This window comes from Anthonomus grandis, chromosome 7 (assembly GCF_022605725.1).
Source record: "Anthonomus grandis grandis chromosome 7, icAntGran1.3, whole genome shotgun sequence".
In the NCBI taxonomy this organism is placed as follows: domain Eukaryota; kingdom Metazoa; phylum Arthropoda; class Insecta; order Coleoptera; family Curculionidae; genus Anthonomus; species Anthonomus grandis.
In genome coordinates this window covers 19392770-19408150 of record NC_065552.1, presented here as the reverse complement: position 1 = coordinate 19408150, position 15381 = coordinate 19392770, and the positions used below count along the sequence as shown (strand labels likewise).

Below are 15381 nucleotides of genomic sequence, written 5' to 3'. Positions count from 1 at the left end.
ATTGGAGATAAATAAGCTTTGTCGCTGATAAATGAAAGAAAATATGTAATATAATATTTTGGCTGGTGAAAATAGATTGCTTGATTGCATTTCTTCTTGGTATACAAATATTAAATTTGAGAAGGATGCTTTGGAAAAAAGAAAAAAAATTGCTCTCAATTTTGCCGCCTCTAAAACCTGCCGCCCCGGGTTGTTGCGGCCCTGCCTCTTTCCTCTCCTATGGGTCAAGCTTGCGTTGATTCCAGCAATTTACCTATTACCTAATAACGAAATCTATTGGGGGAAAAATGTAGCACGAGTGTGGAATCAGGGCAAAATTTAAAAACCATTGGTATAATTAATGCAAGTTTGTGTAATCCATTGGGGCACCAAGGTGGCACTTTTTGCCCTGAGTGCATCCAGTTCCGCACGAGCTATCGGAGGTCGTGCCGCTCTAGTTCCTACCCCGGAAGTAGAAAACATGGCGGTTATTATTTAGGAAATTTGATAAATAATTGCATATAAGCAAAACTTAATTTTAAGGGAAGGTAACGTAAAATATAACCTCAACTAACAGCCAATTTTTGAATTTTTCCCTCAAGGCTAAATCCAAAAACAATTAGCAATGCAATAGTGCGTTTTTTTTACCTGAACCGAACCAGTGTCGGTGCCGCCCTAGTGCCACTATTTGTTTTTCAATGGATTTCATTATAAGTTATTTTGTGCTATTAAGATCTTCTTTTTCAGTCTTGAGTTCTTGGCTTCTGCGTGGTGTCGCAATTAGCCAGCGCTATTTGGTTAGTGTACGGGGTTTTGTCTGATTCTAAATCATGTCCCGTATACTTAGAAGTGCTATGTATTTATTTGTGAGGCGTATCCGTTCTTCCTCATTACCGACTCTTCTCGTTTTCTTTTCTTCTCGCGGTTGACCGTTAATGGGTAGGGGAAAAAAGAGTATAGGTGAAATAGTCGAAACACACACTACGACAAAAACAAATAAATAAGATTCTATATGACTTATCAAAATGTGAGAAAAGAAAAAAAACAAAACAATTAAAAAAATCATCTGTGGTGTTCTATTTCTACTTATTAGTATGTTTTGGTTTGTTGGTTCTTTCATCCTCGGTTTAGTCTACATCAAGGTCAAATCAAGTGTATATTGGTTCTTACATTCCTCTTTCGAGTCAATGAGCTCCTCAGTGTTCAGCTCTCCCCCCCTGTTGATTGTGTAATCTTTCGTCATGCGGACTGCATAGTCGTAGTCCGTCCTGTTGGTCGCGGCAAAGTTTACTGAATAAAATACTTAGTATATATTTTAGTCCCCTTTGTTTTAGCTGCGTTAATATGTTTTTTGTATTTAAGGTTGTAATTTGTCTTGTGGAGTCGATGTCGGTTTTACTAATTCTCTGGATGGCGCTCTTTGAGTCTGTGCATATGATGACGTGAGTGAGTTTTTTTTTTAATTCCATATTCAATAGCTTCTTGTATTGCTATTTCTTCAGCGCTACATATGTCAAGTTCATCTGGTAGACTGGATGAGAAGTTGTGGTTATATTTCTCACAATGTATACCAAATCCTGTTTTTTCATTTTTTTTCGACCCATCCGTGTATAGGATTGTGTATTCTTTCTGAAATTCTTCTGTGATATCACAGTCTAAATTGAAACAGTTGAAATCTATATACTTTGGTGATATCAATAAACTTTTTTTCCTTGCATTGTAGTCTCCTTTCTGTAAGTTTAGCTGTACTATTGGTATAGGTTCAATTTGTGATTCCATGTCTATCGTAAAGCAGGATAATATGTCGTGTTTGTAAATCTTCTTTGAATATGGTAGAAAATAGTTTAACGCTGTGACCAGATATAGGTCTTTTCTTCTCCAATAGTTTGCGTCTTGCATTTGTAGTATTTTTATGGATTTTAATATAGGAATGAGTGGGTGGTTTTTTATACAGATGATTTTTGATAGAAATTTTGTTCCCAGCCATCTTCTTCTGTATTCTAATGATTTTTCTTCTGCTTCCGCCAATAGTACATTTTTGGGGGTTGATCTCATACATCCTAGTATGATCCTTAGACTTTGATATTGCACTTTGTCTAATTTTTCTTGGTTATTTTTGTTCATGGGGTTAAGAAGAAAAGCTCCGAAGTCTAGATGTGATCTGACTAGTCCTGAGTATGGAATTTGGAGAGTATGTGGGTCTGAGCCTCACCAGACTCTGCAAAGAGTTTTTAGGATGTTTATTCCTTTTTTTGCTTTATTGGTGATATGTTCTATATGACTTTTCCATTTTAGGTTTGAGTCTATTATCATACCCAGGTATCTAAGTTTCGATTTTAATGGTAGTTTTCTTTGTCCAATTTTGATTTCATTTCTGATGTCTTCCCTTTTTCCCCTGCTAAACATAACTGGTTCACATTTTTCTGGAGCCAATATTAACTTATTTTTTATTAACCACTTGTCAATAATTTTAAAAGCGTTATTGATTTTTTTAAAGTGTTTAGTGTTGGTGATTTTCCTTTAACAGCAATTGCTAGGTCGTCTGCATATCCCATTAGTTTGATTTCACGTGGAAGTATGGTGTATAGTTCCGACAGGTAAATATTAAACAATATAGTGTTTAGGGGGGACCCTTGGGGGAGACCTCTTGTAGTTATTTTTGGAATTGTTAATTTATTGTCCCGATCTCTTATAAATAATTTTCTGTTTATCAGTATAAGTGGCGATACATAAATCTATAGGTATATTAAGTTGTATCATCTTGTTGTAAAGTTTGTATATATCTATGGAGTCAAAAGCTGCTTTTACGTCCAGATACACAGGTGTGACAACCATGTTCTGCGCAAATGCTAGGTTTATATATGATTGACATATAAATTTATATGACAATAAATTTTTTTTTCTTTTTTTTTTAATTGCTTTTCTTTATTGGAATCTTGTGTTCGTGGTATTCTGCATATTACTGTAGCTATGTGTAATTTTTGCTGTATTCCTTCATATGGGTTGTTCTTGTCTAAGATGTTGTTTTCATTAAAAAATTGTGTCATGGTATAGTTTCCAGTCTGCTTTATGAAAGTTTCTTTTGGGTATTGTGTTAACCCTGTATTTATTTAAATTTATTCTATTTGTGTTTTTTATTTTTACTATTGTTGTAAGGCTATGTCATTACTGGTTCTGGTCAAATCGAGAGGACTGTATGGTGTGATTCTTGTGGATGATTTGGTGTTAAGTATACAATGTTGGTTTTCCAGTAAAAAAGATTCTAATTGCCTACCGTCACTCTTAATTATTTGGCTATCCCATAGTGTGTGGTGGGCATTAAAGTCCCCCATTATTATTGTGTGGTCTTGTATATGTGTTATGATTGATTCAAGTTGGTCTTTTATGTTATGTGGGTGGTTGTTTGGTAGTTGCTTAGGAATATATGCAGTTACTATATTTAGATTCCCTATTTTTATGCCCATGTATTGTCCAATTTTTTCTTCTGGATTATTATCTATATCTATTTCTGTATATCTTATGTTTTTCTTTATAAGGATGGCTATCCCCCCATAGCTGTCGCTTCTATCTTTGCGAATTGTTGTGTAGTTTTTTATATGGTATTTATTTTCTGGTTTAAGCCATGTTTCATTAATTAAGATTACATCTGAGTTATTGTCTTCTATCAGTATTACAAGGTTTTTTGCATTTTTTTTTGCTTTTTTGTAATTCTTTGCTCTTTTTTTTTACTCTGTAATACTGATTTTTTTAAATTATTTTTTTAGAATATGCACTCCTCATCTGTCTCCCTTGCCTCGGTATTAATGACAGAGAGGACTTCGTATATGTTTTGTTTCGTCTGATTGTTGATTTTTTTATGTAAAAATTAGGTAGGTAGGTTAGGTAGGTAACTTTAGATAGGTTATTTAGGGTTTCTATTGCACAGTCATCAGTAGGGTGGTTTGTTTAATATATCTTCTAGTTAGGATGGATTGTGTTGAGTTTTGCTGAGTTGAGCTGCATTGTGATGTTGATGTAGTAGTTATCCCTAAGCTATTTCTACCTTTTATCTTAATTTCATTTATACCTGCCAAGTTGAGATTACATATTTCTCTATCTATGGTTAAATGTGACCATTTACCTATATTTTCATCTTCATTTTAAGATTCAACGTTAATTAAGTAAGGTGAGAGATCTAAGGAATAATAGTGTCTTAGATATCTGATTTTGGTTTTTTTATTTGGTATTTTCTAGGGAATTTTGGCTTTGAAATTCCTGTGAGCCATAGGAACTAGTTTCACCTATTTGACCTTGACTTGGAATACTGAGTATATCTTCGACTTCATCGAGTTAAATTAAGTTCGTCGGGAGGTATTACCGCCCCTTGTATACTCATCGGGAGGTTTTCTTCTTTTTATTGGCTTAGTTTAAAGAAAGAGGAAAAAGAAACCAGATGGATCTTACCAGGGAAAAGGTCCTGGAATGTGGTGGCTGGATGCACTACTCGCCGCTTGCAAAAAACTTGTTATCGGTCTGCTAACGATGCAGACAAAGGATTGACAGGGACAAGGAGGAAAAACAGACCAAGGATTTTCCTCTTTGTGTTCTGTGCCTCGGTTTACACAGCACGAATGCTAGTAAGGTCTTCACATAACAACGCGGCCACGGTGGCGGCGTTCTAAGGTGTTTACACACGCGCGGCCCCGGTGGCGAAAGCGGGCGCGATGTCGATTACGGTCAGCTACCAAGATTTTACTGGAGCTCGCAAGAATATCCTTTCGAAAGTTTTTTTTGTTAGTATCTACTTTATTATTTTACAATGGTAGACAGTGTAGAGGAAGATGAAGCTATATAATCTCCTAGCATTATCCGACTAGCAACTTTTAATAGGTAGGTATATATATACGCTAATATTTTTTACTTAATTTGCATTACTTTTAATACCTACTTTAAACTGACTTTTTAGGGCAAATAAAAGAATATGGATTCATGAAGTAAATAAAACACGCAAAGAAAAAGGTTAATTTCATACCTATACTTTATCGAGTATTACGAACGCACTAGGGACGTTTTTAAATTAACTTTCGTGTGTTAATAAAAAACTTTGACACTCTGCTGGATTTAGTAAAGGAAGGTCTTCAAAAACAATTTACAACTTACAGAGAACCTTTTGGGCTCCTAGACTGATTTATGATAACATTAAGGTAAATAAACAAAAATAGTTTATATTTATTATTAGTCAACAAATCATAATTTAAAAGTTAGTATTTTGTCCACCCAAGTAGAAATTTTGGTCCAGAAGACGTCTTCATTTGGTCATATTTAGGACGTAGATGACCAACATCTTAACATTATAACGTCTTCAGGCCGACTTTAGAAGACCATTGTTCTGGTATTGTTAATGATCTTCGACGTCTTTGGGATGTATCGAAGACGTCAATATATGCTCTATATTTTTTTTAAAACTATTCAAGATTTTGTGGGTAGAAATAATACACAAACACTACAGAAAATATGAATACTACTAATTAATATAATTTAATATTTAATACGAATATTTAAAACTAAAAATTTGTTCTTATTATATTTAGTTAGAATACCACAAATAAAAGTATTTTATTTTAATTATGCCACTCAGAAAAAATAAATATTGCAATTAATATCTAGGAGAAGTTTACTCTTAATTTGGGCCGAACTATAGTTGAATATGGCACCCTGATCCTGTACAGAATTAAAAATGCTGCACCACTGCTGCTATAGATGTAATAAGGCTGCTTGCTCTTGCTTTGCTCTCAGGTGCTTTGCTCTATGCATATTGCATCCCTTGTATATGCCAAAACTATCGGTCCAACAATAGAAAAATATTATTTCTTATTTTCAATACAAATAGCAGTTTCCCAATTGTAAAGACAGTCCTGATGGGAAACATGTTACTATAAAATGTCCACCAAATAGCGGATCTTACTATTTTAGCTATCTCAAGAAATTCTCTTTGGTATTACTAGCTATAGTTGATTTTGATTATAAATTTGTGTGCATAGATGTCGGTGGTTATGGGAAAACTAGCGATAGTAGTCTTTTGGAAGCCTATGCTACTAGGACAACTATTACGAGATGGTAATCGTTGATAACTGATAATGTAGAATACACTTACACTTTTTATATTATAAGTTTAAATTAATCATGTTTTTACAACCTAATTAATTTTCAGCTGGAAACATAGATGTACTTCTCAAATGTAACAATGTTTTATCAGAGATAAATAAAATAGGCATGTTAACTTTCTTTGATTTCTACCTACCTTACGAATACCTACTTACCGCTTATTTATAATTTTTTTGCCTATTTCATCCCATATCTTGTTTTTGGCTTTTAAATTTTTGTAATCTGTATGACTTAAATCATAAATAATGGGATACTGTTTAACTTTTTTTTAATAATTCAATATTATTCGCCATTTCAATTGATTATTACGCGGGCAAATTCGACAAACAGCATAAGACCACCACAGCAGATTAGATCGCGACAATTGTTTTCACTCAAGCTGCAATATTAACAATTGCCCGCGCTTGATGTATTTTGGCAGACTTGTGCGTGTTAAGATAGAATGCCACCGCGCCCTCCGCCGCCGCCACCGGCCGCGTTGAAAACGCACCGCCTATAATAATTAATAAGACTAGCTGCAATCTACAAACCATAGACGAGGTTGTTTGAGTTCACCATCTCTCAGACAATGATGTCAAATCAATTTTCCAATTTTTCATACAATATATTCTTAATCCATTGAATATTTTTTTAATGTGTTGTATTTTGTAACAGCTAAAAAATTTACTCTTTAAAATTTTCTTTTATTTGCAAACTAATAATATATACTTTGAGACTAATCAATAAACTCAATCAGAATAAAAAAATATTCTTAACAAAAAAGTTAATGAAAAAAAGCAATTTGGCAACGTAGAATACCTCTGTGTTTACAAAGCAAGTATCCGATGTTGCCACTTTGTGTTTTTTTTTAGATATTAATGCATAATATGCAAGAGTGGAAATTCCAAACGTTCTAAGTGCCATTTTTTTTTCAAAATAGAGATATTGCCTCAAAAATGTTCTATGTGCCATCGCCAACAACCCTGAAAACGTTCCAAGTGCCAAACCCCTTTAAACATGGTATGTTGCCTACCTAAAGAATGACAATGTTCTAAGTACGCGACCTATAATTTTTCCAAACGTTCTATGTGCCATCAGCGAATTTTATTGAAATTAGCCGTCCATTTAACGGACTCGAGTCACTGCCTTGTATTTATTTTTTGTTTATATTTTTGTTTTGGGGACTTTCAGGTTAGGAAGCGTTTCGCTTAATTCTTAGAAAATACCCAATACAAAAGGGAAAATAAAACAGATAAGCATGTGTGTGAACTCAGTAAAACTTCAAAGCGTGCAGCAGTATAAAAATCGCGTTTCTGGTAAATCCTATAAAAATCGAAAGAATAAAAGTGTTCCAGCGCTGCCACCTCCTCAAGAAAACGTGAGTATTTTATTTTAATGCACTTAAGTTTTATATAAAAAATGTCAATAAATTGATTAATTTGTGTTATAAGTTATAACAAGGGGGGTTCTTTGAAATTTTTAGTCAAAACATTTTCGTAAGTGCCTGCAGTAATAAAAACTTACATATTTTTGTTACTTACTAAAATCATTATCGCAAATTTAATCACTGTTTATTGTTACAGGCACCTTGCAAATGCAAATACGGCTGCAAAAATATCTCGCTCGATTTGAAACTCAAATTACGTGAAGATTTTATGAAGATGGAAAATCACAACTTGCAGAACACTTTTTTGCTGCGACTTTTGTCTGTGTCACAAATAAAGCGGAGGCGCCATGGGACTTATGATGCCTCGACTAACAGTCGTAGGAAATGTACCATTTGTTATTCTGTTCCTAATAATACAGGTAGCTCCTTCCAAGTGTGCAAGCAAACTTTCCAGGATATTTTTGCAGTATCGCACAGACGTCTACAAACTCTACAAAGTCGGTGTCAAGAAGGACTTATCACTTACACAGACAAAAGAAAGGGAAACGCACATCACTAAAAGTATACAAACGAAGATTGGGAGCAAATAAAACACCACGTTTACTCGTTTCCATGCGATGAAAGTCACTATGGTCGCGCTAAAAGTAACAAAGTGTATTTTAGTAATGATCTTAATATTAGTCGTCTTTACAGAAGTTTTACCAGCAAAAATCCAGGAAGCAAAATTACTTACAAATTCTATCGAAAAGTATTTCTGAAATATTTCCACATGTTTCATTTTGCCGTCCCAGGACCGATACTTGCAGGACCTGCGATTTGCTTCCTTGTAAGTTTTCATGTTCCAGTGGATCTGGATTAGTAACTGCTAAACGAGAGCAATTACTTCATCACAAGTATAAGAGAGCCCTTGAATGTATGAATAAGGACTCTTACGATTCACGTTTTCCCAATTGTGACTTTTGTATGATATCTGTGGATCTTCAGCAAGTTTTACTGGTACCAAATTTAACTCATAGTAATATGTACTATAGTAGACAACTGAGTTGTTATAATCTGGGCATCCATGTATCTCATCTAAATAAAGCTTTTATGTGTATGTGGGATGAAACAAAAGCTTGTCGTGGAAGTAATGAAGTTGGATCCTGCATTTTACGTCTAGTGAATTCTTATGAAATTTTTGATAAAAAGAAACTCGTTCTATGGTCAGACAATTGTGCAGGACAAAATAAGAACCGCACTCTTATTTTTTTTAATGATGTTTTTGGTGCAAATTGGACATTTTGAAGAGATTGTTCAAAAAATTCTATTAAGCGGGCATAGCTTCTTATCGTGTGATCGGGACTTCGCGATTATTGAAAAAAGGAAAAGAGTTTCAAAGTGTTTTACCCCGATGGATTTACAGAAAGTGGTTGCTTCAGCTAAAGTTACAGGGGAACCATTCACTGTAGTTGACATGGAAAAATTCATACTTTTTAGACCTAAAAAGCGCCTGCGATTCCCTACTAAAAGTAAATTTTCCAATATCAAAAGCTACTATGATAAAAGTTTCTAAAGATTATCCAGGTATTATTCAGTATAAGACCACATACAGTGACATAGAAACTTGGAAATGTATCAATGTACTAAAAAAAGGTGTTAAACCTAAAGATATTGGAAAAGCTTGCATGTCATTAATTTCTAAGCCACTTTTGCCGGAAGGCAAGAAAAAAGATTTGTCAGCCATGTTGGATTTTTTGCCAGAAACTGCTAAAGGTTATTACCAAAATATTCTAAAATAAAAATTTATAATAACTTAGTATGTCATTAATAATTCTTTGGTTAGTTATGTTTTATGTAATAATACATTTTCCGTTCAAATGGTTCTAAGTACCATGGTACATAGAATGTTCTTTAAATACAGTTTTTTTAGCACATATGGAGTTATTTTTTTATTTTTAATTACATAGTTTAAGAGCGAATATACCCCAATGTTACAAGTAAAATACATTTTAATAAAGCTTTTAACTTAACATTTGACTTAGACAGTTTTTTTCCTTTCCTGAAAAAAATAGCTAAAGGCACTTGTTAAAGAAATGAAAAAGGCTCTAACTCCCAAAGGATTTGAGTAACTTTTTTCTATAATATATAATAAATATCTAAACCGATTTGAGATTGTTGCAAAGCTCTACAAACGAATGTTTTTTGGTAAAAAATTATTGAATTGTTAGATGTTAAAAAATACAAACGGCCAAAGAAAAAGTTTTATCCCTAGCCTTAAAAGAAGTAAAAAAAATAAAACTTCCTAATTATGTTTAATTTTAAACTGATGTGTACTTAATACCCTATTACCTAATAAATTTAAAAAAATATATATATAAAAATTGCAACAAATTATTTTGACAAGACATGAAACAAAAACTTCTATTTTTTTAACTCAAATAATGGATCTAACCATGATCCTAAGCCATGAGGATACGAACTTTGTTTTAAACGAAAAAAAAATTATAAACTTACCCTCACTGCATCAATATGAGGTTTAATCCATCCGTTCTTATCTAGGTCTAAAATATGAACATGCTTTAGAGGAGCTACATTGGAAGGAAAAGCAATACATCTGACCCTATCTAAAATTCTTGTATTTTCTTCGTCCCATTTCAATCTTTCAGTTTCTCTATATCCATGAATAGCCTAAATCCAAAAAAATTAATATTTCAAAAAATATAAATGTGCAGCTCATTCTAAATTTGGACATCAATCATTTATTACTCGTATGTTAGAAGAAAACTACTAATTTTTATGATGCTAAGTAATGCTTTTAAAGAAAAATTTAGCATCATAAGTATAAAATTTCCATCAAATTTATATTAACTGACAAATATCACATTTGGATTTTTAAGAAGTTTGGAAGAACCTTATAATATATTTATATAAAAAATGACACTTATATCAGTTAGTTGTGAGTCAAGCTTGAAGAATGTTGAAATATGAGGGATCTAGTAACAAAGTCAGCAATCTCCACTCTTTACCAAAAATGACGTAGTTACATCAAATTCTTCCTTTTTTTGAAGCTCTCTACAAAAAAAATGGTCATGAGAATCAAAAGCGGCATTATCCGCATTTTTTTATATTTTATAGCATGCAATTATGGCATAAGAATTAGACGCGGCAATCTCCATCAACCAAAGTATCAAAGTCGGTTATCTCCATTTTGACTAATAAGATGCCTCGCAGTGACCGTATGTGATATTATATCATTTAACATTAAATTTTGTTTAATTAGAACCGCCGTGGTACACTTTTTTTTTATTTATATTTTATTATGGAAACTGATACAACTCCCGTTGGAAACAATAAGGCTCGCAAACGAATTCGAAATCCGTCCACCTGAAAGCAAATTGAGAAGAAAAAAAATGAGGTGAACAGACGTTAACTTTTAAGTGCTAGCTGACTGTTAGATTAGTTTTTTTATGTAGTTGAGAAACCTAAATATGTTTTGTGATAACTTGTCTTTAACCTATGCATGTCCTTGAATTCCTTTGTCCATAATATTCTTTATTATAGTCTATTTTGTATATTAAATTTTGTCAAAATGTTTCTTTTTAGATACTCCTCATCATAGTTACCACAATTTCCAACTTGCGGAGACAAAACGAAGGCCTATCAATGCACATCTCTAACAATGAAAGATATTAAAAGTTTCTATGACGCATTTTATGTAGTTAAGGACAAAATTAGTTATTTATTACTTTTATTTTAAAGTTTTGAACATTACAATTAACTTCATCAAAAAGCCCAAAACATGTTCAGACCATTGAGGTTTTCCGGTGGTTTACCATTCCTTCTTACCAGCTAATAGGCAATATTGAGGAAGAGATTAAAAAGTTGGGAGTTTTAACACAGCCAACAACGTATATGGAACCGTTTTCAAAAAAATGCTTAGTTAGTTACTTAGGTCAAAATTGTAAGGTTTTCAATTGGAAAGAAACAATCTCGAGCACTTTGGCAATAATTGGAGATCCAGGGAAAAGATTACATTTCATAAAGATGGTCTCTCTAATGATATCGAACGAGAGGAGCTAGTAGTTAAAGAAAGAGAAGATAATATTAGCTTACGAAGAGGCCACCTGTGAATTTATTGAAGTTCCTTCTAATTTAATTTAATTTCATGTTACAAAATGTATTTGAATTACATCATTTTATTGAATTATATATATATATATATATATATATATATATATATATATATATATATATATATATATATATATATATATATATATATATGTAATTCAATAAAATGATGTAATTCAAATACATTTTGTAACATGAAATTAAATTAAATTAGAAGGAATATATATATAAATATATATATATGAATAAATATATATATATATATATATATATATATATATATATATATATATATATATATATATATATAAGAATGTATTTACAAAATAAAGAGCACATTTTACAACTTGAAGCTCATAAGTAATGCTGTTGCTCTTCGTATACCAAAAATAAATCTTAGACAGGAGTTATGAACAACTTGAATTCGGTGAATGCACTGGCAAAGACAATTGCTACGGATTTGGCTGGATTAATTTTAAGCTGCATATTTGTCGATTTGTCGTATAAATACTTCAGGTCACTATTGATTTTTAAATTGGCTTCCCCAGTACCATGAACAATAAAGCTGTAAATTAATTGGATATCATCAGCATACATATGGTGATCACAGTATTGAAGACATTTGTAGATGTTACAAATGTAAATAAAATATAAGAGAGGGCCCAGAATGCTTCCTTGAGGAACACCAGCTGTTATTTTTACACTACTTGAAACAGAGTCACCGATGCAAACCCTTTGAAACCTATCTGTTAAATATGATTTAATTAGCCTTAATGCCATGTCAAACAACCCAATATACTGCAGTACTGCCAACAACAATTCATGGTTTAAATTGTCAAATGCTTTAGAGTAGTCTAGCATAATAAGAACAGATGCATTGTTTAAATCTAATGATTTAAATGTTTTTTTTAATAATATAATAAATGAAATTATTTGTAAAAATTCTTCAAAATATTATACAGTGCTTTCAATTCAAAACAATCCACCCTAAATAACTTTCTTAAAAAAAATAAAAAAAACACGTCAAATTAGATATACAGGAAGACGTTTAATTATGCATTTACTGAAGTTTTGTCAATCACCTCTTCACCTTCAGCTAACCTCACTTTAATATGTCAAATGGGAACCCCCATCGTGTGATACATCATAGTAAGGAGCGTAAAATTCTCTATTCAACGGTACCAAAAAAAAATAAAATCGGTAAATGTGTAAGCAAATAGTTAGCTAAAATGTCTAAAAATAATGAATATTTTATTTACGCCAAACTTTGGTATATCAAATGGCTACCCCATGGTGTGATACATTATTTTAAAGGGCATTATGCTATCAATGGTTGTAAAAAAAAATAAAATCGATTGACCAAGAAGCAACTAAAGTGTAAATCGGTAGGGTGGAAAAACAAATTTAATTAGTTTAACAAATTTATTTTATTAAATGTTCAAAATGCGCGCCGTTATTAGCAAGACAATAAAAAAGCCTATTTTCAAACTCCTTACGAACATTATCAAGGGTCTGCCCGCTAATTTCTCTGCATTCTTGAAATATTCTATTTTTTAAATTCTCAATACTCTCAGGTGGGGTTTTATAAACTTTGCTTCTTTTTAAGTAGCCCAAAGAAAAAAGTCTAGTGGGGTTAGGTCCGGAGACCGCGCAGGCCATTCGATTGCACCACGTCTGCCAATCCACTTTTCTCGAAAATTTTCATCAAGCCACTTTCGAACTACCAAAGTGTAGAGCGCGGGAGCTCCATCCTGCTGAAAATATTATTTTCATTCTTCCAAAAAAAATGGCCCGATTATTTCATTCCCATAAATTCCTGCCCAAACATTAATTTTTTGGGGATATTAGGTATGGCCTTCCCGAAAAACATGCGGTTTTTCATTATCCCAGTATCTACAGTTATGTCACCATGCAATTTAAAATAAATGTCGATTCGTCACTGAAGCAAATGTTCTTCAATAAATGGGGATCGTCGTCAATTCGCTGGCACATCACTTGACAAAATTAAATTCTCCTATCAAAATCATCTTCTCCGAGTTCATGAAGAATATGAATTTTATAAGGAAAGAACTTATTTTTTTTTTAAACTTTATGTACGGAACCAGTAGAAATATTTGTTAGTTTTGCGGCCTTTGGTATAGACAAAGTTGGATCCATAGCAAATTGTCCTAGTACTTCAACTTGGCATGCTTCATCGACAACTCTATTTTCATATTTCTTCTTATTGCAAATCGATCTCGTCTCTTCAAATTTTCGTATCAATTCTAATACGTATTTATGGCTCACGTTTTTATCTTGATACCTTTCATTAAATGCTCTCGCGGTCCTGCGAGCACACCGATCTTGAGCTCCATATAGGAAAATTATTTCTATTCTTTCGGCTAGCGTATACACCATTTTATTAACTCACTGTTTTAACTAAAATTGAAAAATTGCACGCGTCAAACTGACAGTTTTAACAATAATAAATCGCCTGCTTTTTAAACGCCTTAAAAATGTAAGGTATTGATTGCAGTGTTTTTTTGTACCTATTAGGTAGGTTTCGCAAAAAATATAAGTGAAATAAATACACATACAAAGTTATAAGACTGCAAAGATTTTTGCAAAAAATTTGAAGACACTCTTTTTTCTCGCGAATAACGGTACACATTCTTTACTTAAAAAAAATAAATAATTTGCTTAAAATGTAAGAATTTTAAAATGATGTAGGTACCACACTAAAAGTATTCATTTAAAATACCAAAGTTTGGCGTAAATAAAATATTCATTATTTCTAGACATTTTCGCTAACTATTTGCTTACACATTTACCGATTTCATTTTTTTTTGGTACCGTTGAATAGAGAATTTTAAGCTGCTTACTATGATCTATCACACGATGGGGATTCCCATTTGACATATTAAAGTGAGGTTAGCTGGAAGTGAGGAGGTGATTGACAGAACTTCAGTAAATGCATAATTAAACGTCCCCCTGTATATCTAATTTGACGTGATTGTTATATGAAGCCTTTTTGTTTTAATATCAAGAAGAATAAACGTATAGCAATGTTGTGCTTTGCTCAAAAGCCAAAATGATGGAGATTTCGACCTTTGATACTACGTCCCTCATATCTGGTGACAGCAAATTTCTAAAAATATTTAAAGAAATAAAAAACGTTCTTCGTAGTAAAAGTAAAAACGGTTAATGATTACTGACAACAAAAAAAAGAAGGTAATTAAATACACGCATGTCCACTAGCGCACTGAGCTCTAGCAATTACTAAGGCGGTATCCATAGCCATTTAGATGAGTTACATCATATACTTATGAACCCCTAAGTTTATAAGTATATGATTTACATTTAAATCAATTTTAAGCGTCACTAGTCAATTAAATGTCAACTTGTGATATATTGCTGAAAAGAGAATTTTAATGCGCGGCTAACAATGTAAAAAAATATATAGGCTTCCATAAAAAATAAGATTGGTTACTTCCGATTAAACCGGAGGTTAAAAAAAATGTAAGTTAAGCAGAATCATGGCTTATACAAATAAACAAAATTTAAAAAAAAATGTTCACCTAACAAAATGAGATCCTGTTACATGGTTGCTGTGGCACCCAGTATATTCAGGAAAATCATAAAATTTTACAAGTCTTAATCTTAAATCAATAACTTATTTTTCTACAAGAGATTAAGATATAAGTACACACAAGTGTTAAGTCACTTAGGTACTTAATGTGTATAGAAATAGGATTTTTTAGATTAGACCATATTTGTATAAATCTCTTTTTCAATAAATAAGC

The 15381-nt window shown here is 32.3% G+C and overlaps 1 protein-coding gene across 2 annotated transcripts in view; it reads right to left on the bottom strand.

Moving 5' to 3' along the window:
* LOC126738303 (alpha-ketoglutarate-dependent dioxygenase alkB homolog 7, mitochondrial) overlaps positions 1-15381 on the bottom strand; it is a 35739-nt gene that overhangs the window by 16480 nt on the left and 3878 nt on the right. For both annotated transcript variants that reach the window (XM_050443579.1, XM_050443578.1), the window contains exon 3: positions 9983-10156. In XM_050443579.1, coding sequence (XP_050299536.1) covers positions 9983-10156 — 174 coding nt within the window. The remainder of the gene's footprint in view (positions 1-9982; positions 10157-15381) is intronic.